This window comes from Thunnus maccoyii, chromosome 11, assembly GCF_910596095.1.
Source record: "Thunnus maccoyii chromosome 11, fThuMac1.1, whole genome shotgun sequence".
NCBI lineage: Eukaryota > Metazoa > Chordata > Actinopteri > Scombriformes > Scombridae > Thunnus > Thunnus maccoyii.
Genome location: NC_056543.1, coordinates 13688723 through 13714145, shown reverse-complemented (window position 1 = coordinate 13714145; position 25423 = coordinate 13688723). Strand labels below are relative to the sequence as shown.

General features: G+C 38.4%; 2 protein-coding genes across 2 annotated transcripts; one reads left to right on the top strand and one right to left on the bottom strand.

The window, feature by feature from the left end:
* Window positions 1-518: 518 nt before the first annotated feature.
* chmp2ba (charged multivesicular body protein 2Ba) lies at window positions 519-9900 on the top strand. The gene is made up of 6 exons (XM_042427149.1): window positions 519-700; window positions 3856-3947; window positions 6489-6683; window positions 7883-7985; window positions 8301-8407; window positions 9538-9900. Exons 1-6 carry the CDS (start codon window positions 667-669, stop codon window positions 9649-9651), a joined length of 645 nt encoding a protein of 214 aa, XP_042283083.1. The 5' UTR covers window positions 519-666; the 3' UTR covers window positions 9652-9900.
* A 3504-nt stretch (window positions 9901-13404) lies between these two features.
* pou1f1 (POU class 1 homeobox 1) lies at window positions 13405-25371 on the bottom strand. The gene is made up of 7 exons (XM_042427148.1): window positions 25216-25371; window positions 23369-23530; window positions 22801-22899; window positions 15450-15713; window positions 15103-15267; window positions 14306-14366; window positions 13405-14208 (listed from the first exon to the last, which is right to left on the bottom strand). The coding sequence occupies exons 1-7, from the start codon at window positions 25349-25351 to the stop codon at window positions 13968-13970; spliced, it is 1128 nt and encodes a 375-aa protein (XP_042283082.1). The 5' UTR covers window positions 25352-25371; the 3' UTR covers window positions 13405-13967.
* Between the last annotated feature and the right edge of the window lie 52 nt (window positions 25372-25423).

Here is a 25423-nt window from a genome sequence, read left to right as displayed (position 1 = left end):
ATTTAATTTAAACAAATTAAATTAGATTATTTTGTTATTGCTTGTGTAGCAACGTGTCTTCACGTGTCACTGCAGTTGTTGCAAGGGCTGGCATTAGCCTATCCACAATTTTTCATTCCATACATGAACGGTATAGATAGTGGGATGAAATCAATAACTAAAACAGCTTTTATTTGTTTGTTTGTTTAGATCCCAATCAGCTGCTGTATTGCAACACAACTCTTCTGTTTTTGAAATGTTTCAACACATAATATTGGGGCCACATTTTAAGCTTGTAGCTGCACTGCACAACATCAGTTTCTGGGTTCAAAGTACACATTGGTATCCGTATATTTTACGCGGTGACTCCACAGTCTTGACATTTTTCTCTAATTCGTTTTCGACGCGCGAATCACACTTTTCTGACCAGGGTTCCATTATTTGTTTTTTACGAGGTACACTTGAAGGCAGCAAGAAAAGCCCCGCCATGACGTCACGTGGAGCCGTTGAGTCAGTCAGCTGAGGGAGGAACTCCAACAACAGAAAGTCAACCAGGAAGCCGAGGCTGCTAACCTGACCCACCGCCCCGGTTTGACGGCTAAACGGCGGTATTAACGTTAGGAACCACATAGTATATCAGTACAGGATTTTTTTTATTTGGTGTTTAAGTTGATACAAAGCGGCGACATGGCTTCCCTTTTCAAGAAGAAGACTGTCGATGGTAAGTTTGCTCTGTGTAAAGCGCTAGCTAACTTGTTTTTAGCCCGAGTGTACAGACTGCCGTGTTGTTCCCATCTAAAATTAGATAACACCATCCCCATTTAACTTGTTTAACCTGTTCTGGGTCCAACTAGTTTCAACCAGCAATCAAACGACTGACTGAAGTCGAGAAACGGCGATGAAGCTCTGCCAAACTTAATGTATTTTAGGCGAACATGTCATTTTGTATATGGCTGGATTACAATTGAACCATTAACAATAGTTTAAGGTGTTACTCCGGTCATTTAGGTTTGCTCCCACTTGTTAATCATTAGTTAGCTATCTTTTAATATAAGAGGAGGGTTTCTGTATTGTTACACTAGAGCTAATTGTTCTCCAATGAAACGGGAAACATAAACTCAAATTATAGCCTACTAAAACGCATGTCAAAACACTGAATACTTAATGTCAGATAGATATAACATATAGCTAGCATATGACTGTTGTTTCTATATCATTTTTGTGTTATCATTTGGTCAGATTAATGACATTTTGACAAGCATGTCATAAGTATTTGAGCCAAATCCATGGACCTCTCTTACTCAGTACAATCTCGCATATTTTTATATCTCTCATTAATTTGGTTAAAGGCTACTACTTTCTATTCGTCCAGACTGAAGCCTTCCTGTGCTGTGAGAGTGAACAGCAATATTACCTCAAAGGTTTTTTTTTTTCTGTGTGTATCTGTAATGTTGGAAATAATGACACTGTGTCATGCTGTCATCATAGTAGGACATGTTAATTTTAGTCAGTAATGTATAGTGCTGTCAAAACTCAGAAAAGTGTTTCAAATCTTAATATTTAAGTGTTTTTCCGCAGGCGAGGTAATCAGCCTCACAAGGTCAAAATTAATGAATCAATTATTCTATTTCAAATACTGATTATATTGACTCCTTGGGCTGGATTTCCAGAGGAAGGGCTGATAAATCCTTGTCACATCTGGACCTCAAAGTTATTTTAAGAGAATTACTTATGAAAGTATGCTTTCTGCAGCTTTGACAATAGGCTTTGTATGTTACCACAAATTTTTTTCATAGCACCACCTACCTACTCCTCCCATCACTGTCATTCCAGTTTCACTCATACTGATCATCTGCATACTGTACTTACTGCGCTGTGTTGCCTCTACTCCAAGCCAAGCCATTATCAGATCTTCTCAGCGGAGACATTTTTGAAGTCCCCATCTCATGTCCTTAATTTCTCTCATCTCTCGCTTTCTGGACGCAGAGTTTTGGTTGTTGCCCCTGGGTGGGGTGGTTGAAGTAGTTTCTGATTATTTGGTGAATGGAGGGGGGTGGGGGTGAAATCCCTCGTATTTGTAGGACGATATCCCTCCCACTTTTGAGACGTTGTCGGCACGTCACCTTATACGTATACATGCGGCGTTCTCACAAGTGGTCCAACGCTATGACGTGTTTTGACCAAGTTCATGATTGGTGAACTTTTCAGAAAGAATAAGCATTTTTTTTCAGTTTGTTGAAGTTTGCTTTTTAGCCCCTAAAGTCATATTTCCTATAATTTATTATGGTAATATAAGCTGAATAAATTCCTTTGGAATGTATTGTTCAATTTTTCATTATTTTTTTTACCAATATAATGTCTAAACTCCACATAGATTCCCACATAGGTTTCCAGACAGGAGACACATCTATTGCATGTCTGTCCATCTTGGGAGAGGGATCCCTCCTCTGTTGCTCCTCCTGAGGTTTCTTCCTTTTTTTTCACTTCCTAAGGATAGAGGATGTTGTACGGATTTTAAAGCCCTTTGAGGCAAATTTGTAATTTTTATTTTAGGTGATATAATGTTAATGAACCAGACTTGACATGACTTAATTGATTTTTAAATTTTTTTTAAAGAATTTTATTTAATACTTGAAAATTCCTTTACATTTAAAATGATGACAAGGACATTGTATATTGCAACATACAAAAGCACCTCAGACTTTAGACTGAATCTGATTTTAGGTCAGCACTGTACATACTCTGTAGTCAGTATCCAGTCCACAATAGAGTGTTAATGGAAAGAGACACAGCTTTATCTGTATTTGTTTTCTTTATGGAGCTCCTGAGTGTGTGTGTGTGTGTGTGTGTGTGTGTTCTTGGGTTGTCCGTCACTGGTGTGACTTCAGGGTCATGCATCATCTCACATGATGCCACTTTGTATTTGTGTGGGCAGTTCAACATTCGGCAGCGTCAGTGTGCCGTCTCATTGTGCTGCTGATTACTCTGGTATTTCATGTCCATGTGCGCACACACACACTGTCTGCTCACTATTCAGGCACTCAATAGATGTGTTAGATTTCTCCCACAGCTGTGCAGCTAATTTTATTGCACAAGAAATGTAGTGATGTCCAACTTGAAAATGTAGCTATCATCTTTACAGATTTTCAGAGCAACTTAAAGAAAAAGAGAGGACATGGTAGATGGTGGTTTTAATATGAAAAAAGATGCTTCTCTACATCTTTGCTGCTGTTGCTGTGTTTTCTGTTCAGCTGTCAGCTTCAGATTATTTCGGCTGTACAAGTCATGAGTGATGTCAGGTATCAACCACTTCACTTAGCTGCATTTTTGTATTTGGAGGGAGTATCAAAAGACGAGAACTGTAGCAAATCCAAAGGTATTTTAGCTTGACTTTTCCATTGAAATACAAGTGATGTATGGCTGCTATAAATGGTTATTTTTATTATTGATTAATCTGGTGATTATTGTCTGGATTTATCAATTAGTTGTTTGGTCTATAAAATGTCAGAAAAGGGTGACAAACGTCTCTCACTGATTCCCAAAGCCCGAGATGCAACCTAAAATGTTCTTGTTTTGTCCTGACCAACAGTCCACAACCTCAAAGATATCCAGATAAAATGATTATCAAAATAGTTGGCGATTAATTTTCCATCAACTGATGAATCGACTAATTGTTGCAGCTCTTTCAAGTGATGTGAAAAATCATACATATTCGATAGGCTCAAAAGTAAAAGTTCATACATGTAATCACATAAATTCAGAAGTGTGTATTTGCATTTTGGAAGTGATATGTGGAAAAAGGTTGTTGGATGTTAATAAATATTCAGGTATTGTAGCTTTTACAGAACTGATGTCTTCTTTTCTGTCTCTCATTAGACATAATCAAGGAACAGTCAAAGGAGCTGCGTGGCACCCAGAGACAGATCACCAGGGACAGAGCGGCACTGGAGAAACAAGAGAAACAAATGGTGAGATGCGCATACACACACACACACACACACACACACACACACACACAAACACACACATACACACACAAAGTTTGAGGAAAAACAAAATATCCATTTGCACGGCATTTTACATAGATTTCTACATATTGCATCAATGCCCAATCAAGACCCCCCTGTTTCCCCAACACACACACACACACACACACACACACACACGCATCTACACTACCTCCACTTCCTACAATTTGGGATTTAGCCTGATTAGCTAATGGGTCTAAATTAATAGACAAGATAGATTTGGTATGGTGGCTTTGCTTCGGGCAAATGAGACCATATTCTCTCTCTCTCTCACACACACACACACACACACACACACACACACACACACACACACACACACACACACACACACACACACAGTTACATGATAAGGCTATATTCACAGAAGCACATAACATTTCCCCTGGCTGAAAGATGAAAGAAACAGGCTGTGTCCTCTCCCCTTTGTTGTATTAAGTAAATATCATACAGGACATAATTACCTCCCCGGGGAACCAGATTTTTTATTTCTCATTAATGATTTCTGCTAATTAGTCTAGTTTTTAAAGCTTTGTTGCGCATTCTGAATAAAAGATACCTTCGCTACAGTATGGAAATGACCTATATTTGCAGTTTAGCACAATTATGACCATCTGTTGCCCCCCACGACGCACGCATTGTGTGTGTCTGCACACACTCGCATGCAAGCCAATACAGCAAAAAAAGACACAGGTTTTTCCCCCCAAAACCTAGGTACCTTTCCAGTCACGTTCTTCATTTTTATGTGTTTTTATAGGACTTAAAGAAAAGAAACTTACATGTCATGAAGGTCTACATTCAGGATGTCAAAATTTGATTCAAACTGTATGAAATTTGAACATAAGGCCTTAAAAAGTGTGAATTAAGACATCTACCTGATCTTTCCATGATATCTGCTTTATTTTATCATAGTTACACTTGGTGTTTCTTTTAACAATTTTTAATCTGCTGTTCATTCTATTTAAGAAGTTTCATTTACTGGGGTCAATACAGATTTCTATTTTTTTTTGGTTTGTTATGGCTGTTAAACTGATATTAGAACAATTTGAGACAATGCTAAAAACATTTTAAAGATGAAATCTGGCTTTCTGAAACAACATCTGTAAAATCCACCTGATATTTGGATGGAAGCTGGAATCTGCAGCATTGAGTTTATACATAAAGACTCCCAGTTCCTACCAGGCAAAGCGAACAGCCTCACAGTTGTGTGCTTCCTTCTTTCATGTCTATCTATCTATCTATCGCCCCTCCACCCCTTCCTCCTTCCCTGACAAGGCAGTAAATAAGACGTTATAAGCTTCACATCAGCAGCAGTCCCACTGCTCTCGTCTGCATTTTTCCCCCCGTTAATGCATTCATAGTTTTTCAGATGACAGTGCAATTGACATTATTATTGTCACAGTCTTCTTTTTTTTCTTATACAGCTCTAGTTTTTTTTCCTCCTTGGCATTAATTTGAGGTTTTGCTCTATTCACAAACAGACAAAGATAGACTGAAACTAATGCACCTGCTCTCTCTCTGTGTTATGTGTGTGTGTGTGTGTGTGTTAGAGAGAGAGACAGAGAGCTGAGAATCAGACATTAATAATTGATTGTTATTTCCTGGAGAGGATGCTTTCAGCGCACACACAAGAAATAAACAAAGCATGCTGGTGCTGTTGTAGCTGTGCTGAGAGGTCTGGCTAGCTTACTGTAACCTGGAGCTCCACTCTCGTCTCCCGGGACGCTCACACACACACTCGTGCCCACACACACACAATCCCTGTGGGCATTTGTGTATATTCTGATGTTTACTAAAGCTAAAAGCGTGTATTTGCTTGCCAGTAAGTAAGGCCTGATCTTGATGACTGTGTTTATTATAGACTGTGTCTATATTTGCTAATACTTATATCTCTCTGGAGATTTGTGAATATGTTTATTTATCAATTCTTGGTGTGTGTTTGTGTGCATGTGTACACACACTATAGAAAATATAGACAGAAAAAGAAGCTTCTCTGACAAGTGATGGGCGTCTAAAATCACCCATCTGCATCCATCCTGATTCTCCTGGATCTTAATGTGGCTTTTAACACGATTAAGCATGTCGTATCGCCGAGACTGACGGTGAATTGGTGGCGTTCACCGACACTATGAAGTTCTCAAAATATTATTTGGATAGAAATTTCTCTGTTTTGCAAGATAGCTGCTCTGCTATGTGATTATTCTTAATTTTTATACTTACAAAGGAACATTCTTTCTAAACATAATTCATATCTAGTCTCTCAGTAGCCTCAATGGATTTGTTCCAGATATCCACAGTATATTTGGGCTGCTTACTGCCCCTTCAAAAACTATTTTTAAAAAAAATTTGTATATGGACAATGCACATGGTAAGATTTACACACTATTGGTGTTTAGTAGAAAACATTCAGACACAACTCTAAGTGTCAGGAAGTGTACCTATTTCTCAAATCCGAATCCCCCCCTTCTCTCCCCTTCCCAGGAGGCAGAGATCAAGAAAATGGCTAAGAGTGGTAACCGGGAGGCGTGTAAGATCCTCGCCAAGCAGTTGGTCCAGCTGCGGAAGCAGAAGAACCGCACGTACGCCGTCAGCTCCAAGGTCACCTCCATGTCTACGCAGACGAAGGTCATGAACTCCCAAATGAAGATGGCCGGCGCCATGTCCTCCACAGCCAAGGTAAGATCCTTGACCCTGGCAGTTCAGCGTCAGTTCATTCCAACTGGTATGAGGTCCGGTTTTAAAATGTTAAAAGGGCTGCACTGTTAACAGGCAAATAAAAAACAGATTATTAACATCTGTTAAAATACAAGCTGTTGTGAAAAACATACTCGCACATTGTATGAACGAGCTGCTGAGTTTATTGTTTATACATCTTCATAATCATTTTTTTGTTAAAGAAAACTGGAAACAAAAGATTTTCTAAAAATATTTTAAAAGTAGAAAACCAGAACTTCTTTCTTGCATCCCTCGACTTCGCACATGAACTAGTTTCAGTGTTTACTGGTATCAATATTTCAGTGTTGTAATTAAAGTATTAATGTGGGATCTGTTCATGTCTAAAGCTGAGTCTCAGCGTTGTTAATAAAGTGTGAGAGGTAGTAATTGGCCAGGAGCGATGCACTGTACAGAGTCAGACATGGCAAACATAGACAGGTCAAATATAATTAGGATCCAATTAATGGAGTGTGATGAGGTTGTTGTGTGGCTGTTTGAGAGAATCATTTTATGTCAGACACACACAGAGTTTATTTATGCAAACATTAAATGCTTTTCTAGAAAGAAGAAGTCGCAGCTTCCATTCGATGAATAGTGCAACACTTTCCTCTCTCAGTTATCAGACTTGTGGATCAACATGGTTTGGAGCAATATGTCAAAGACAGTAAAGTGGAGACAGGAATATATCTTATCTATTGTCAGGCTCAGCTGTGAAAGTAGGCCATGTTTGTGCTGATCTTTCACAGGAAGGAGGGGGGGGGGGATGCATAATTTCTGAATTAGTTTTTGTTTTTTGTAGCATCTCTATTATCCTAATGTGCTAATGGATGCAGAACAAGCCTTTTAAAACCCTATTTCAACCTAAGTAATATTACCCTGGGACTCCCACTCATATGTGTTAAGTACAGAAATCAGCTGTAAACTACTCCTTGGGAATTTGCCATGTCAAGTGATTTACCTTTAGTATTTTTGTGAGAATAGAGGTTCTTTATATGAACACCAATTCAACCAAACTTGTGCCAGTTGAATTTAGTTTTTGGGATTTTTTTTGTCGTCCTATGTTGAAAAGAAGGCCAACACTGAAAAGTCTTGAAACATCCAGTATGATGGGAGATCAGCTGACAACCTTGAGAGTAATTCTCTAACCTTCTTATGTACAGACGATGCAAGCAGTGAACAAAAAGATGGATCCACAGAAGACCCTAAAGACCATGCAAGACTTCCAGAAGGAGAACATGAAGATGGGCATGACCGAGGAAATGAGTAAGGACATGCAGTGCACACACTAAGAGCTCTGGTATTTATAGGCTTCTCAAAACCAGATTGTCAGAATGTATGTGAACGGTGTGAGAAGTGACGTGTTGAAAAATATATGATGTATAGTTGGAGAAGCTTTTCAATTCTTTGTGTAAATGCAAACACACAAGCATCCAGTTAAACACACTTGATTGCAAAATAGCTCTTTTCCAAAAAAAAGCCAACTTCTGTCTGACTCTAAAATCCAAACTGTGATTGAAAATCAGTATATTTGACTCGTCTGTGCTTCTCCTCACCCTCCCTGTCTCACTGTCTGTCCAGTAAACGACACTTTGGATGAGATCTTTGATGAGTCTGGAGATGAAGAGGAATCTCAGGACATTGTCAACCAGGTTCTGGATGAGATCGGCATTGAGATCTCAGGAAAGGTAAGACAGGTTTCAGCATCATTCATACTTAAAGTATAGTACAAATCCTTACTTTGCACTATATGCTGTTAGAAAACACTTTTTAAACCCATTGTTTCATTTAGTTTAATTTACTTTTATTTAAGTACTATCACTATCCAGGTAAAAATTAGACAATTTAAATACCATTTGATCATTTTCCTGTAGTAAAAAAGTTACAAGATAAAGTTTTACCACATTTTACACATTTCTTAATGGAGCACACATCCCGTAGCAGCATTAGCTGAACAATAAATGCTCCACATGGCTTTTAGTCGACTGTTAAAATGTATTCCAGCTGCCACACGGTGGGGCTAGCCCTCAGCTCTTCTAGCTGTGTGTCTGCTGTAGTCTGTGTGGCTGCCAGGCTGCCCATCTGCTGAGAGGCGGGCTCCCCCTGGGGGCCCCAATGAGTTATTACCGTTCACAAAACAACATAAAAGCCTACAAATTGTCCAATAAACGAACCCACAGCTGGAGAGAACAAACAGGTAGTTTCACAAAAAGCCCCAAAACTGTTTTTGGCACTTACTGCTCAATCACAACAAAAGACAAATAATAATCTGAATGTTCTCGTATAATGTGCTTTCTTAGAAAAGCAGAACAATAAAAGCTTGCTTGGATCAACCCTAAAGCTGGAAAGAAATTACAAAGATTTATTATATTCACAGGAATTATGCTGCCATGTTTATAAGTGTGGAAACTAACAAATGTTTTTCAGCATATGTAAAGGGTAATTCTAGTTTGAACCGAGATCTACATATTTTAATTATGTTATGGTGATGAGTTGTAACACTTACATAATACCAGTTTAAAATCCTAAAAAATGCTGGAAAAATAAGACCAACAATCTGTGGAGATGAACAACAAAAAAAGAGTAGTTTTCCAATATTTTTGACGAGACCTGCTTCAATAAATCCAGTGAGCTTGAAAAGGTTTTAGCTTTGGCTTTGGAGTGGCAGCAGGCAGCTGTACATGGCTGCCAATTTTACACCAAGTACAAAGCTTTGTGTTTGTGTATGTGTTAAGTTTGAATTGAACATGCATGCTAATGGATTTTTCTTCTGCCCCTGTGTGTGTGTGTGTGTGTGTATGTGTGTGTGTGTGTCCAGATGGTGAGAGCTCCAGCTGCAGGAAAGAGTGTCCCCGGCGCTGCTTCCTCTAAACAAGCCACCATCTCTGACGACGAGATCGAGAGACAGCTCCGAGCCCTGGGAGTGGACTAATTGTCTTCCTTTGTATTAATGTTCTCATTATGAACCAGTGCAACATTAATACTGGGACTCTGTTAGACACTGGTTTGATCATGGTTGAAGTGCTTCAGGTGTAACAATGGGTACACACACACACACACACACACACACACACACATATATTTATATAAACATTCAAAGGCATGCAGACGGACAGATTTAATGTACATCACATATATATTCAGACATTCTGTGGCAGGTCGCCTTACAGATCATGAGGGCAGAACATCTGATCTATTTATGCTAGAGTAATATTTATTATGACATCAGCGTGGCCACAGCCTGAAGGTGGACTAATAGATGCTTGACATAAAGAGTACTGAATACCTTCACCGTTGTTTACCACCCATCTTCATCTTAATAAGGGCTACAGTGTAAACAACCTTGAAATTAGCTTTTCCTATCTGATATTTTGGTTTAATTTCCATAAGCTTTTACGTGACTGAAGATGGGTGGTCTGTCAGAACGTTATAATGACTTAAACATGGTAATTAAAACAAGCTGAAGGGTTGTCAGTAAGCAGATGGAACTTATGCTTCCATCTCAAACTAGTTACCCACTATCTTTATTGCCATCTGATTCACTCCATCTGAGGCAAACTGTCCTCGTTAAAGCATTCACTGTAAAATGTTTCCATTATTTTGCGGGTAAGATGCTGTCATTTAATTTCTTTGCCATCATAAAGTATCAGAGATAAGATTTCACCACGCAAGTGAAAGCGAGAAAATGCATCATCACACAATTGTCACAGAACAAATGAAACAACTAGCTAATTATCATGCTTTTAAAATCCTTAGGTATGTTACCATAGATACAGGAGAAGATGTAATTCAGAGAAACACATGCATGTGAAATGTGTATCTGATGTTACTGCCCTCGGGCGAGAATAAAGTCTTCACTTCACCTCAAAATAATGCATGAGATTGTGAAACGGAGTGATCTGAGGGCAAACTGGCTAGCATTTAATTAACAGCGTTGAGGTCGTGATGCTGTACAGATCGTCTGAGAAAACGTAATCAAACGCAAATTGGAATTTACGAAAGGCTGGTATATCAAAGAGTTTTAAATCGATAGTTTGATACTACTGAGTAATCAAATTAGGGTAGTTTTTTTTTTTTCTTTTCTTTTTGGTTGATGTTTGCTGCCTGATTGTGTATCTTATATCGGACATGGGATTTATACAGTGATTGTAGGATGCCACTGGTCCTGCAGTCCTTCTTCTCTTTCAGCTGCTGTGCAGTTACTTTCATTTGTTGTGTTAAGTTGCCTCACTCACAAACATACAAACACACACTACAGCCACGATGTGATGGAAGTGTTTGCTAACACACTGTGATCCAGGAGGTGTTTTTTCTCCTCTTCAGAGCTGAAGCTGATTCTTCTATCCGGTGATCAGTTCATCATGTGTCAGTCAGCTTCAGGCCTCATGAGAGTGACACTGACATCTGCTGACGTTGATTTAGTCTTTCGCTCTCTCTGGCATTTTGTTTCTATTGCCAAAAATAAAATAAAAATGTTATTCTTGCATGTATCTGACATGTACAATACATAATACATTGTTTTTTGTTTATTTCTTGCAAATAATTCTCTCCTTTACCTTTTAACAATCATTCTGATTGTGAGCGAAAACAATGTTTTAACAGATTTTGACATTGTTTGAGTGTAATCTGATTGTTTGGAAATTTCCACACTTTTTAAATGTATGTATCCTCATCTTTGTTTGTTTCCTCGGTCATTGTAAAGTGACTGTGTACAGGGGCTTTTATAAGTAATAAAGTTTCTTCAGGTAAATTTTGGTGACTCTCTAGTGTGTATTTCCCCTTTAAAGGACCATGCCAGTGTTTTTGCAGCCTTTAACTCCTTAACTGAAAATTATGTATACTTAATGTTTTTCCTGAACATTTTAAAATCAGTGCTGTACAGTTTTAGACTTTCAGATGCAGTTTACCATCATCCCAGGTAGCCTTTCCATTCATTTCCATATGACATGAAAACCAAATGGCAGACTCTCGAAATCTGCTCTAATTGTCTAATACGTCACAATTGCACATCAAGTCTGCATTAAGTTTTGTCAAAGTGACGTTATGTCAATCAGTGCAGAGACTTCAAATCAATCTGCAATGATGCAATGCAGTCATACAGAAATGAATGTAAAACAGTGGATGTCTAGGAAAATAGAAAATTTACATCCAAATATCTAACACATACCAGCATGGTTTGCAAAAAACTGTTAGCTGTGATGTAAAGTATATGTGATTTGTAGTAAAGAGGATAAATCATGCTTTAAGCACAAGACACTGGAGTACAAACTTATTCTTTTTAGTTAAGTAAAAGCTTGTAATGCACTCAGAGAGAAGTGTGATTAGTCATTCACATCTTGTAAAATTAAATAGGTGATATGGCCACAAAGTTCTCTAAATATATAAACTATGTAAACATTATGTAAACGTAAAGTTAGGGGAAAATACCAAGAGTAAGTTCTAAATCAATGTCTTATATCCTCAAGATAATCAGTATTAGGCATCTGTGAAACCAACGTTATGGCTTCTTCCATGTAGTAGTTTTTCCTCTTCAGCATATCGTGCCTATTACTTTCCACCTCAGAAGTATGACAGCGTTCGATGACTACACTCCATTTATTTCCCCTGACAACACCCAAGTTTGACAGCTGTACATGAATCACTGTGGGAACTGCTTGTTTCTGGATCAAGTTGTCTTCTAGCTTTATTTATGAATCCCCCATGACACCCCAATGAGTTGTACAATTCTTGTTGTACACACATTGCTCTCCGAAATATATGTATTCATAAGCTGAGATGACATCAGTAAAAATGAGAGATGACACATGTGGCTCTGTTTGAAACACGGTTTTTGTTTATTATTTGTCAGAAATGAATTAAACAGATTTACTTGTCTTTGCCTGGGAACTGAAAGTGACAATTACTCAGTACAAGTGAAAATTTTGTGCAACCCAGATACGTCTTTGGCATAATTATATAAATCAAGTTGACTGGAAGGCACTTTATACCTATCTGACTGGCATATCTGCCTTTACATAATTCACATTTTCTGCATTATTTTAACGCGAAATTCTAATTTTTATACTCTCCAGGCACCAATTAATTGTACCTTGAATGATAAGTTGAATAGAAAGGCCCAGATTCTGTCTTAGGAGGGAATTTGTGGAGTGTTATTGTGTTTCTTCACTTTATTAAGTCATTTCACATCAGTCATCCCAACCAGGTCAGAGTCATGACTATCCACTGCTCTACAGGCAGCGACTACAAAAGCAGAACATCCACCGATATGAAAAACTGAATCAATCTTACAACAGGGATAAAAAAAATAAAAAATTCTCAGATCCATTTGCTGACAAAAATGTCACAAAGTTTCACATTTCCCTGACTTCAGACCATAAATCAAAGGGGTTGTACACAGCAAAGTAGATCAACATAATATATTAGATCTTAAATAAATAATTTGTTTGTCAAAGTTTAAATATGTTACTGTTTTGAGCATGACTATAGTATATCGGTTCAAATAAAACTTCATAAGGCATTTTTCATAAGACAGTGATGGGTAATTAATAAAAGGATGTACAGACATCAGCTCTAATCACAAATACACAAATACAACCACAAGCATACACACAGAGTCTCAAACTTTAATGTAAATGTAAAACACTTCATTTCAACAACAATAACATGTCTCTCTTCTCTAAAAAAAAAAAAGAGAGAAAAGTCAAGGACAGTATTGTTTGTTTTTAGAAAGGCACAGTACTCATCTGCACTCTGGGGCTGATGGATTATATTATATTTGGTTCCTTCAGTTATGCTTCAGTGTACATACAGCAAACAAGGCGCTGCCAAGATTCAGTACATTTAAATGTCAGCTCTGGTAGCTTCAGGTCAAACAAGCGCAATATATGCAGTTAATGAAAACCTTTTATCTTTATAAAAAAAAAAAAAAAGACTGGCTGGGTTGACATTTATATATGTTTTTAAATTGGGTTTTTGTGGGTTCTGGGAGATTAAAACACTTCCTAAGACACATTCTTTCAACCTTCTATTTAAATAAATAGAATAAAAAATAAAACAACATTAAAACTGCATTGAGAAAACTGGAACATATTGCAATAAGGGGTGTCTCTACAAATTAAATGAACACTTTCACAAAATGTGTTTTTCCAACAGATAACCTCTGAACCCGCATTAAAAATAATACATTTTCACCTGCTGTGCTCAGAAAGGAGCGTCCATCAGATCACAGATGGACAGATACTCATTAAATTATGTCATTGGCCTTTGTGTTTTACTCATCTGTGCTATGCAGTTTGGGCTAATTTTAGTCAGACAGGAGCTGAGGTTGAGGCTGGTTTTGACCCGTTTCTCCCTTTGGCGTCTGTTGCAGAACCAGACTCTGACCACCTCCTTTTCCAGATGGAGGCCTTTAGCAATTCTGGCTATTTCCTGGGAGGACGGCTTACTTTTTTCCACAAAGCTGCGCTCCAGAGCTTCTTTAGCTCCCAGGCTGCAGTGGAGAACAAGGGAAGAGAAGATTAACTTTGTAAAAAGTAAACATCATTGTGTGATTTATGTTGTATTGTGTCTTTGCCCTTAAATGATACCTGATAGTTGTTCTCCTTTTCCTCTTCCGCTCATTCATTCCTATTTTATCACTGTACAAGGCTGCAGGAAAGTTAAAGAAATATTTTGTTACCACAGGAATGAAGTAACAGGTCAGTTGACTAACTGTTTGAGTTACTGGCTGACTAAGTGATTGCTAATGTGACCTCACCTACTGGACTTTTGACTGACTTAGCATTTTATTGCTTATTGTTATAATGGGTAATTGTCTTAACTATGCCCTTTGAAATAAATATCAGTGCCATCTTTTTAAAGAATGTAATATCTCCGCTGTCAAAGTTTCCTAGAGCAGTGGTTCCCAACATCGGGGTCATGACCCTCCAAGTTCACAAGATAAATCTAAAAATACATTTTTCCATACTTTTCTTTAAATCTTTCCTTTCTCCTGTGAAATCCTGGATAGTTTTACCTATTCAAGCCTCTAAAAGATTATTCAAATAAGGCAATCTGAAAAGAGAAAATCACTCTCTGGTGGAGCTGCTCACAGCTCACTGATGTATACATAATGTGATGAGGGGTCATGAATGGATATTGTTTAATTGTAAGGTGTCATAAGGAAAAAAAGTTGGGAACCACTGTCCTAGACAGCGTACAAGCCGCTCCTAGATCTTCATAATCCTGCAAGAAAATCATGACAATAAAACAGTAATTTGTAGAAGATCTGATTGCACTAAATCAAAAGTGTATTTACAACAAACCGTACATATCAACCATATCAAGATGAGATATCCAGTAATAGTAGTAATCGGGGTTGATGGAGTGGATCTGTGTGACTCACCACCAGCAAGCTCAGCTTCGTCGAGCCATTTAGCCAGAATGGCCTTGAGTTTGCAGGCATTCTTAAAGCTCAGCTGCAGATTTTCAAAGCGGCAGATGGTGGTCTGGCTGAATTCTGAGCCATGCACAGCAGCGAGAGCTTCACCTACATTAGTCTGGGTGTAACCTGAAGGGCAAAAGGGAACACAAATAGAAATACTTAATTGAATACACAAGTGGAGAAGCAGCAAGGCAAGAGCAAACAGAAACATTTTGTTGTCAGCTATCTGATTGGTGCAGTGGGATCATTTTCAGTTAGTATTATTATTACTGTTATTATTATGATGATAATTTAGTAATCCTACTCACCAAGTTTGATCCTCCGTATTTTAAAGTCGTTGGCGAACATCTCTAGCTCTCGTATCTGCGGGGAGTCCATGGCAGGGGCGTCCTCTGGGTCCCGCATGCTCTTCCTCTGGGTGTCAGTTTTCATCTCTCCTACAGTGGGGCCCCCAGGGGCCTCATCAGTCAACAGGAGGGCCGAGGGCAGCGAGGAGAAACCATGGCTTAATGCACAAGAACTACTACTTAGACCAGGATCTGGGAACTTGTACAAGCAAGGAGTAAGAGACCCTAGAGAGAGAGAGAGCGAGAGGTGGGGGAAATTAACTGGTAGAAGACACAAGGGAGACCCTCAGACTGTCAGAAGGGTACTGAAAGTAGCATGGCCACTATTCCCACATGTATCCCGAGAGCCTTTATTTCGGCAGCACAAAAAAGACATGTCCATGAGAAACCCACAGAACTACTGAGAATAAAAACCGCTGTTATACATAAGCTCATATTTTTCTTTTTAATTCCCTCCACCTATTAAATTTTGTCAATGTCAAAAACTGTATCATTCTCCATTATAACCGGGTATACTATCACCACTACATCAGACAGCTATAAGCACAATCACTGTGATGTGAAAAAAGTCAAATCTCGTATGGAGCGAAATATTGTATTAATGTTCCACACTTAAGTCACTCAATGACACCTGAGCCAGCTCCTTATACCAATGAAGAGATGTGAGATGCAGCTGAAGGCTCAGAAAAAAAAGGTAGTAGATGGATTTGAGAGGATTTTGTCCCACATACTGTTTTTAACATCAAGAATGAACTTTCATTCTAGTGTTCCTCAGATTAATTACACGGAAATGGATGGGCATTTTATTACCTAGGAGACAGGGTTGATTACAGATATTTATCTCCACAGTTTACCCATAATTTACCAAAAACCCTTCTTACCTCTCTTATCCTTGGCTTCAGTGTTTCCATACAAAGCTGAGTTCACTTTTTATTTTTGTTTAAATGTCCCTATTCATTGATTAGCTGTTCAGCTTCTTCAGTATGAATAAACACTACAAAACCTTTTCAAATAGGTTCATCATATTTCTACATGTGGCTGTTCATGATAAGTGGTTAGATGCAGTGGAGCTGGTGGCTGTTGTCTATTTCTTCCTTTTTCCTTGTTTCTTCCTTTTTTGCAGCAATTTCAGCATTAATAACCAGATGACTGCCAGAATACCAGATGGATAGATGACTAATTGTAATTTGGAAGATAATGCTTGTGATTATTTCAGCCCTTGCACAGCTGCAGTGGAAAAAAACTAAATTGATGAATTTTCACAAAATATAATCAATCAAACTACATCATCATCAGATAAGAGGTGATATCTTTTAAGGCCAACAGCAGCCAAATATTGGTCTATGTCCACTCTGAACTTTGCTGTGAAGATTGTTTGCTCTCACTAACATCAACGTTGCTGAATCTGTAATGAGCAATGCAACACCGCCCTCTAGTGTTAAAGACATAATAGTGCAGTGCAAACCATATTATACAGCTGAAATAACTTAATATACAAATTCAGTGATGAAAGGGGTAACAAGCATTTCTTGTTTTAGTCTCAACTCCTTAAAAAAAAGAAGAAGAAAAAAAAAAAGATCAGTGATATTACACAAAGTCCCAAAGTGGAAACCCAGTATCACAAGCTAATCTGAATGAAATTATTACTTGTAGATTTCATCTTTTAACAGGATTCTGTTGGTATAATGACTCATTGATTTTGCCCAGGGCATCCCTACATCCATAAACTCAGCCAATCAGAGTGAGCTCTTTTTCCTTAGAAGAAATTGCCACAGATAAAGGACAACATATAGCTCTTTTCTATAGAGCTTGAGATGACGTCATTGCCATATATGCTTTATCTGAAACCTTGAAAGCTGTAAATGCTGCCTGACAACAGCTTGAGCATCTGTGGTGTGGAGAAACTTTGATTGAGACTCACTCAATACGGCAGCACCGCAGACACACACTTAACAGGCCAAAGGCTCCGAATTTCAACTGCAACTAGTCTTCTTCTATGTGACCTGCATTAATTAACCATGGACAGCTTACTCTGCCACACAATGAGGAGTGCACCATGCATGTCTCAGCTGGCTTGAGGCTTGTGACATTAGCTAGCAGGCTACTTCTGTTACACCATACAGAAATGAAATAAAGTAAAATGCTGCAGCTACAAGTCATGGACAGACAGTGTGTCTCTAACAAGAGCAATGACCAAACCAGCATGTAACAGATCCGAAGTGACATTTTCAGCTATGTTAGCATTCTGTAATGTAGTGCAGCTGAGCAGCTAATTCACTATCTAGCCTGCTAACTGACCTACGTGAGCTGCGCACTTTTACATGGCAAATGTTTGTTTGGTGGCTCGTTCAACAAGATAAGGTGCAGGACAAGACGTGTTCATGTTAGTAAGTTAGATAAGAAGGAGACTGTGGCAGGAAAGCTACTGTGGGTTGTTGTTCAGAGTCTGTGGCTCTTGTGTTGTGTAGCCGGATGCTATCAGGCTCAGTGTGACCGTCTGCTCATATGATCAAGTTATCCTTTATCCAAGATTTCATTTGCTGTGTCGAAATAAGGTTTCCAGCCATGTAAGTGGATGATGGAACGTTTCTAATTGAAATAATAGCAAAACTATGGGCCACTATCATGAAACCAAAGTCTGTTTTGTCTCCACCAACTCCTGAGGGAAATATCTGGCTCTTCAGCTGCTAAATGCTTCACTATGTTCACCAGCTAGTTGCTAACTGTGTCTGTTTGCAGTTTGGTGCTCCACTGTACAGTGGATTTTATGTTTCTGCCCGTTGTGGTCAAAAAACAACACCATGAGAGCAGTGAGAGTGAAACAAAACAGTAAAGTTTTAGCTGGACAGCTGAACAATAAACGGAAACTCTATGAAACTATGTAAATGGGAGGACGATAATTCTCTTCATCACCACTCACATTACACATAGTCATTTTGTACATTGGTGTCATAAAATATCTATTATAGCTATTTTAAAGAAATTGGGTGGGTATTAAAACAATCTTTTTATAGGTGTTACAGCTAGAATACACTGACAGAATACTAAATACAGTAACAGCCCTCACAATCACCCTGTACCATGTCATGCTGCACAACAAACTGGCTGGGTTTTCAAAAGTGGATCGGAGAAAAGGATACTGTCATTGAACTGCTGAACTGTCAGCTCCATTCACTAGCTGAGGAGCAAAGTGGCTCATTCTACACCAAAACCGTATGCATCAGTGATTTTCTCTTGTACTGAAGGTGTTGGGGAGAGGTTGGACTCTCTCTCTTGTATTTCCTCTTAAGGCTAATATAGATATAGAGATATTTTCCAGGTACGGTATATGTTGTCCCTTATCTGTGGCAATTTCTTCCAGCTTTCAAAGCCTTTCCAAACAAACATTTTAGCCTAATGGGCAGATGTGCCTTTCATTTTGTCATTAGGATACCACTGTTAACATCAACATCAGAAAAGACAGTGAGGGCCCTGTGCACATATGTTTGTTCTCTATTGGTAAGAAGGGGTTTGGAGCAAATCTCTTCAGTCCTGACAACATCAAAAGTGCTTTTAGATCCTGGATGATTCAGCTAAGGACATTTTGTTCTCCTCATCACTCTGGGAAAAATTATATATATATATGCTACAGTGCACACAGCAGGTGTTTGTGTGCTATGGAGACAGACTGTTGAGCATGCCCCTTTCAAAACAGAAGTGGGTTTGTGAACGTACTTCACAAGCTTATGGGTTCATGGACAGTGAACCTCAAGCTGTTGAGGGTGTACGATAGCAGCATCAGCAGCTTTATGCTGAGCAGAGAAAGCAAACAACTTGAGTTGTTATAGCAGAAGTATTGGAGAACAAACCTATTTACACATCCATTTAACATCGAACAACATTAGTATTATTTGCAGTTATATAATGCTGTAGTATGTGCAAGGATCTCACTGTTTGGGGGCTTTTGCTAAGAAATCTGTCCAGGAGATCCTGTAAAAGTGCCAGTATACAATGAAATATAGTCCTGTTTTAAAGGTGCACTGTGTAGAATTTAGTGGCATCTAGCGGAGCGGACTTGGCAGAAATGGAATATAATATTCATAAGTATCTTTTAATTAGTGTATAATCACCTGAAAATAAGAATTGTTGTGTTTTTGTTACCTTAGAATGAGCCCTTTATATCTGGGTCCTTTTCCATGTTTCTGCAGTAGCCCAGAATAGACAAAGCAAACACTAACTCTAGAGAGAGCCTTTCACAAGCTTCAAGGCCACTGTAGGTTCTCCTACATGCTTGGAAGACGAGGGGGAGGGGGAGGGGAGTGTATTCAGTTGGATGCAATCTGCAACCTCACTGCTAGATGCCACTAAGTCCTACACATTGGTCCTTTACAAACAGTAAACTTTTGGAAAAAATGGAAAGGAAAAATCACAAGAGTCTGCCCCATGAGATATATTTTACTTTTTTAAATCTCCAATAAATCCTCATGTTTCAATCTGAGCCTCATGCTGACTGCGAAAAACCGAGATGCTTATTGATGTTGAGACCATCTCTTGCCAGCTTGGTACTATGTTTCCTGGCCGAAATTCAACTTTTAGGCAATTATGTGTTTCTGATTTTTATGAAATGGTGCATTTCTTCCAATTACAGTGCAAGAAATGATGGACTTTGAAACTAGCAATTTTCTGCTGCTGATGCCTTGATGCGCCCCTCCCCTGCAGCCCAATCAACAGTGAGTGACGGATGACAGAAACTTTACCCGTTTTGTCAATTCAATGGCAGCTGATAATAACCCGTTCATTTATTAGCTCTTTTTTTCAAATACAAAGTGGTTGGAATATTAATTTAAAACTGGAAAGAGCATTTTGTTCTGTTATAAACTTTGGCATAAAATATTGTATTTTCTAGTTTTACTTATTCTCATAAATGTGCACGTCGGTGGCTTTTTCGATTATGCTGATTTTGCTCATTGAATTTATTGTTCCATTAGATATGCCTTACATTACATTACACTTACATTAATGAAGTAATATAAAGTGGCAGATTAGTCACATTAGGCTAGGATGACTTTCTTATACATTTTTAAAATTATCTACGCTTTAATTAGTTTCATATATGTTAAGGGAGGTAAAGGCTGTTTTTTGACAGTTAACTGAGTCTGTAAGTAATGATAATGGTCATATATTTAAATAGCACATCGATATTGCAGTATTTACTGATTGAAGCATGACCTCAGAGTAATTCAAAGATTCCAGGGTTAATTGGTTTTGGACTCTATCAACTGCTCTTTACTTGCTAAATACACCACTATGTTCATTAGCTAGTCATTAATTGTGACTGTCTTTTGGTGTTGGACAAGTAGAAAGGGTTTTTCAGTGTGTTTTTGCTGGAAACTGTTACCTGCTGGAAAAGATTTTGATGAGAGCTGAGTTAACGACTGTAAAATTTAAAACGAGGTGAACGAGGCTAAAAAACTTCATATTGCCGAGGGGAGCTACAGACTTGATAATTCTCTGTGGGTTCATAAATCAACACCTTTCACATTACACTTACTCATTTTATTTATTGTTCGTTATAAAAAATGGATTAGAGCAGCTTTAAAGATGAAAGGGCTAGCTTCTCTTCTGACCTTGTTTCATCAAGCTCACAAAATTATACAGTTCTGTTTAATGCTATTAGCACTGTTACTGCCCTTTTCTCTCAGATATCCTTCTGCTGCGTGCTGTTGTCATTTCGAGCAAGTTTCATTTTGTGATTCATCAGAGGCAGTTTCTCACATGAATTACACCACATACACACTTGATATGACGCACCGGCCTCTGCTAAATGTGTAATGGAGGTTTTTAATACAATTGGTAAGTTCGTCATTAAGTTGTTCATGCGTATTTCAAGCTAATCCACATCCCTTTGTCTTAAATAATTACCCTGCCATATATGAATTGTCATTTTTTATAAGGCTGTAGACAAAAGCTGCAAACAATCACTATAAAGTTCAATGACAGTAATATTTGTGATACCTTCAGTCTGCCTTTTGATCCCTTGACAGCACAGAAACAGAGTTCATTAAAGTGACAAATGATGTTTAAACGTAGGCGGCTGTTTAATTTTAATCCTAATGTATTTCTGCATAGCCTTTGACACTGTGGACCAGTCAGTTTCATTACACCATTTACAAGGGTGGGTCAATATCACTCGAGTGGTTAAGATCCTACTTTTTAGCAGGTTTTGTCTGTTAAAAGAAGCAATTTTACCATCTCATCTGCAAATGTTAATTGTGTTGTTCCACTAGGCTTAGGTCATAGTTAACTTGGTTAAATCAGCTGGAAATAGTTCAGTCATACTGTCTTTAACAAATAAATCATTTATTTTCTTCACCTTTTCATTCTGTCTGTCTAATAGATTCTATTTGATGAATGTGTCTGGGTGTTTCCTATTGTCTGGAGCACAGAAACTGTGCTGGTATCAAATTAATCTTACTTGCATAGTATATTCTTGGTCGAAAACAAACAAACAAACAACCCAACAAAAAAAATAGGTGTTATTTTGATTGTGTTTGTCCTTTGGTATTGAATAACAGATCTATACCACCAAGCTTTTGTGCAGCATCAACATCTACAGCAGTCTGCAATAGTACAGCAACATTATTCAACAATGTGTTGTAAAGAAAATGACTCCACTCAACAGTATCTCTCTTTCGGCTCTGGCACATTAGCTTTTAGTATGAAATGTTTTGTTGGTGCTGGCCAAACTTGCAAGCTGTAATATAAATACAGGTTGATGAAGCTTTTGTTTGAATTAGGCGGTTGTGTCAAATTCTATTAAAAAAAACAAACTGCTCTGCTTGATTGGTCTAGTTGGAACTTCAGTGTTGAATGTCAAAACTCATTAATATAAATACTGATCACTGACCTGGTCCTTGGCTCCTGAATCTTGTGCCATAACGAATTAATTACTTCTTTACACAGATTCAATACAATTCCATTCCTGCTGTGAATTTTCACAGTCACACTTCTATGTTCATTTTTCTTCTCTCTCTGCAGGAGGGGGAGGAAGCGGCACGTCGCTTTTGACAGTTATGTTTAACAAGAGCATTAAAGAGCTCGAAGCATTAGGCAAGGTAATCAAGTCTGAAATTGATTTTAACTGATAGCGGATTTAAAATGGAAATAAATGGAAATTAAATGGAAATAAACAAAATGTCTGCTCCATTTGGTCAATGATTAAATGTGTGTGTGTGTGTGTGTGTGAGACAGAGAGAGAGAGAGAGAGAGAGAGAGAGAGAGAGAGAGAGACAGAGAAAGAGACTGATAGTGAGTGTGTGTATGTGAACATTACCTTGCAATGGGTTTGCAGCGCTCACCATGTTAGGGTGAGGGACACCGCATGTCTGCAGGATACGAGTCTGAGAAATACTGGCAGAGAGCATCTCCTGAGCTACAAAGAGAGAGAGGCCTTTATTATCTTTACTCCATCATCATTACCATATATATATATATATATTCAATTGTCTGCATAATAATAATCTTCAAAACTTTAACATGGCACATTACCATTTTTTTCTACAAGATTATTTTTTTATTGGAAGCACCAGACCTGGAGAATAGTATGATTATACTGATGTGGTTTCTACATGTGAACTCAGTGTCCCTGCATAGTAGACAAACCACACTGCTTCTTTTTTTAATGTATCAATTAATCTTTAGTTCATAAAATGTCAGAAAATAGTGAAAAAATCAACAGACAATGATATAAAACAGAAAAAAGCCAAAGATCCTTACATTTGAGATGCTGGAGCAAAAGAATAGTTTTCATTTCTGCTTGATAAATGACTTAATAGATTAACTAATAATCAGAATTGTTTATGATAAATTGCTTAGTTGTCACAAATACCACCACCACTTACCTGCCATAATGCCATAGGTGGCCTGCTGGTTGCTGTAGTGACAGGGGGTGACTGGGTAATGTAGGCTGGGGGGGCTGTTGCCGAGAGCGTTGCCCAGGGAGGAGGTGGATAGATTCATGTGTGAGCGCTTGGGGGGCTGACCCAGGGAAAGCCCAGACGACACTGACGGAGACAAATGTGGTTTCAATCGAACCAAAAGAACAAAACAAAACCATCAGTTGAGATACATGTTATCTGGGATCTGATCTGAGTACTGCTCAGTACAGTCCATTAACAATTTAGACTCAAAGCCCTGATTCCTCCTCATACATAAAGCTTCATTTTATCACACAAGGATGATAATGATGATGGGTACTATTTGAGTTTTTTATAGAAAACCTGTATCTGTACCTTTTCTGTCTAATGCTAGTGCAGACGGAAAAGAGATGTGGTTACAGTCTGATTTGAACACATTTACCCTTTAATAAGTAGACACTGAAGAGAAACGTCAGCTACTGTAGAGCTGAACGCTGGATTATCTTTACATGAACATGGAAAAAATGGCAGTCCAAAACATCAGATTCTAAAATCAGGGAAATCTACCTTTATATGGCAACAAACTGATGATTTAAACAACAAGCTTAAATTAATATAACACAAATTCCAGGTTAGAGGATTGCTCTTTTAAGAAAACTGCATTACATCCCGTCATGAATGCTGTCCTCTGCTAAATGTATTTAAAGATAGCTGAACATTGTTCTGGTCATGTCCTCTGCTAATTACATAATTATTCATGTTTTTATCTTTTTTATGCAGTTTGAAGTTCATTCCAAGCACTAACTAATGCATGCACACTGGTAATGTTGAGATGCAGTACCACAGACATCACAGACATGAATTTATAAAAACAAATTAAAAAAAAACTTATAAAGCTTTGCTGTGCCACTTGAGGTCAAGTCCTGCTGTAATTATGGCTTTTTACTTATCTTTTGTCTTAATATTAGACGGCCACATTTCTGTGGTAACAATCAAATACAGGACAGGCTAATATGTGATTGTAGCAAAGCACCATCCCCCAAAATTCCTCCAGTACAGTACAGTACTGTTTGAGTAGCAAAATCGATTTCACAGGATAACCCTTTACTATATAAATATTTTGTATGACTAATGTCCTGTGTGATCCTTTTCAGTCTATTCTAAGCTTATAACAATCAGCAGGCACCAGCAGGAAGTTTCCTCTACAGTTGTGAAGAAGACCTTGGGGAGTTTGCCATATACTGATAACATATCCTCAAAGCAATTATCCGCTGAGTAGAGACAGCTGGGCTAAACCAGCTGATTAGATACATTTACATAATTTGGACTGGATTTGAATAAATGTATTTTTCAATCCAATTCATCCTCCTCGTTGCCTGGAAATGCAACTGCGCCTTTATAAGGCTGCATTAGTGGGAGGACCGAACACACTTGGATCAATTATAGGCCTGTAGGTGCAATGTATGGCCCAACATGAGACATGACTCAACTGCAGAACCCAAGGGACCTCCTATAAAATAAATAATATACTCTCTATCGAGCAAAATCCCCCCAGGATGCTCTCATCTATGGAGGAAACGGCACAATGCCAATACCCTTTTTTCTTCTTGCTTCACAAGACTGAAGGGGAAGAATGCGGTGGTTATTTTAGGCCTGTCTTCCCGCAGTTGAGGTTTAAAGTCCATGACAGCACTATGCGGTTTATGGGTCATATCATTAAGGCACCATAAGCTTTCATTCATGAGTTAAAGGTCAAGCACATGACGGGACACTAATACAGAAGAAAATATGTTTAACATTACAGAACAGAAGACCCGTTGAGATCGGTTTACCTGCAGATACCATGCTATGAGCATGCGATGTGGCTGGCAGGCAGTCACTGGTAGAGGTGTGGTGCATGAAGATGGGCAAGGGTGAATCTCCTGCCAGGGAGGTGAAAGAGTCGGCACTGAAGGCCTGAGATGCCATTCTTTTGAAGTGTGATATAGTCCTTTATCTGGTGTCTTGTCCTCACTTTTTTTGTACCTTGCCTTCTCTTGA

Excerpts from the sequence above, each read along its gene's own strand:
- chmp2ba (XM_042427149.1), top strand. The coding sequence starts at position 667 with ATGGCTTCCCTTTTCAAGAAGAAGACTGTCGATG. Across the intron at positions 3,948-6,488 it reads AGAAACAAGAGAAACAAATG|GAGGCAGAGATCAAGAAAAT; the intron begins GTGAGATGCGCA and ends TCCCCTTCCCAG. Across the intron at positions 8,408-9,537 it reads GCATTGAGATCTCAGGAAAG|ATGGTGAGAGCTCCAGCTGC; the intron begins GTAAGACAGGTT and ends GTGTGTGTCCAG.
- pou1f1 (XM_042427148.1), bottom strand. The coding sequence starts at position 25,351 with ATGGCATCTCAGGCCTTCAGTGCCGACTCTTTCACCTCCCTGGCAGGA. Across the intron at positions 23,531-25,215 it reads TCATAGCATGGTATCTGCAG|TGTCGTCTGGGCTTTCCCTG; the intron begins GTAAACCGATCT and ends TGTCTCCGTCAG. Across the intron at positions 14,367-15,102 it reads CGAAGCTGAGCTTGCTGGTG|CCTTGTACAGTGATAAAATA; the intron begins GTGAGTCACACA and ends ACTTTCCTGCAG.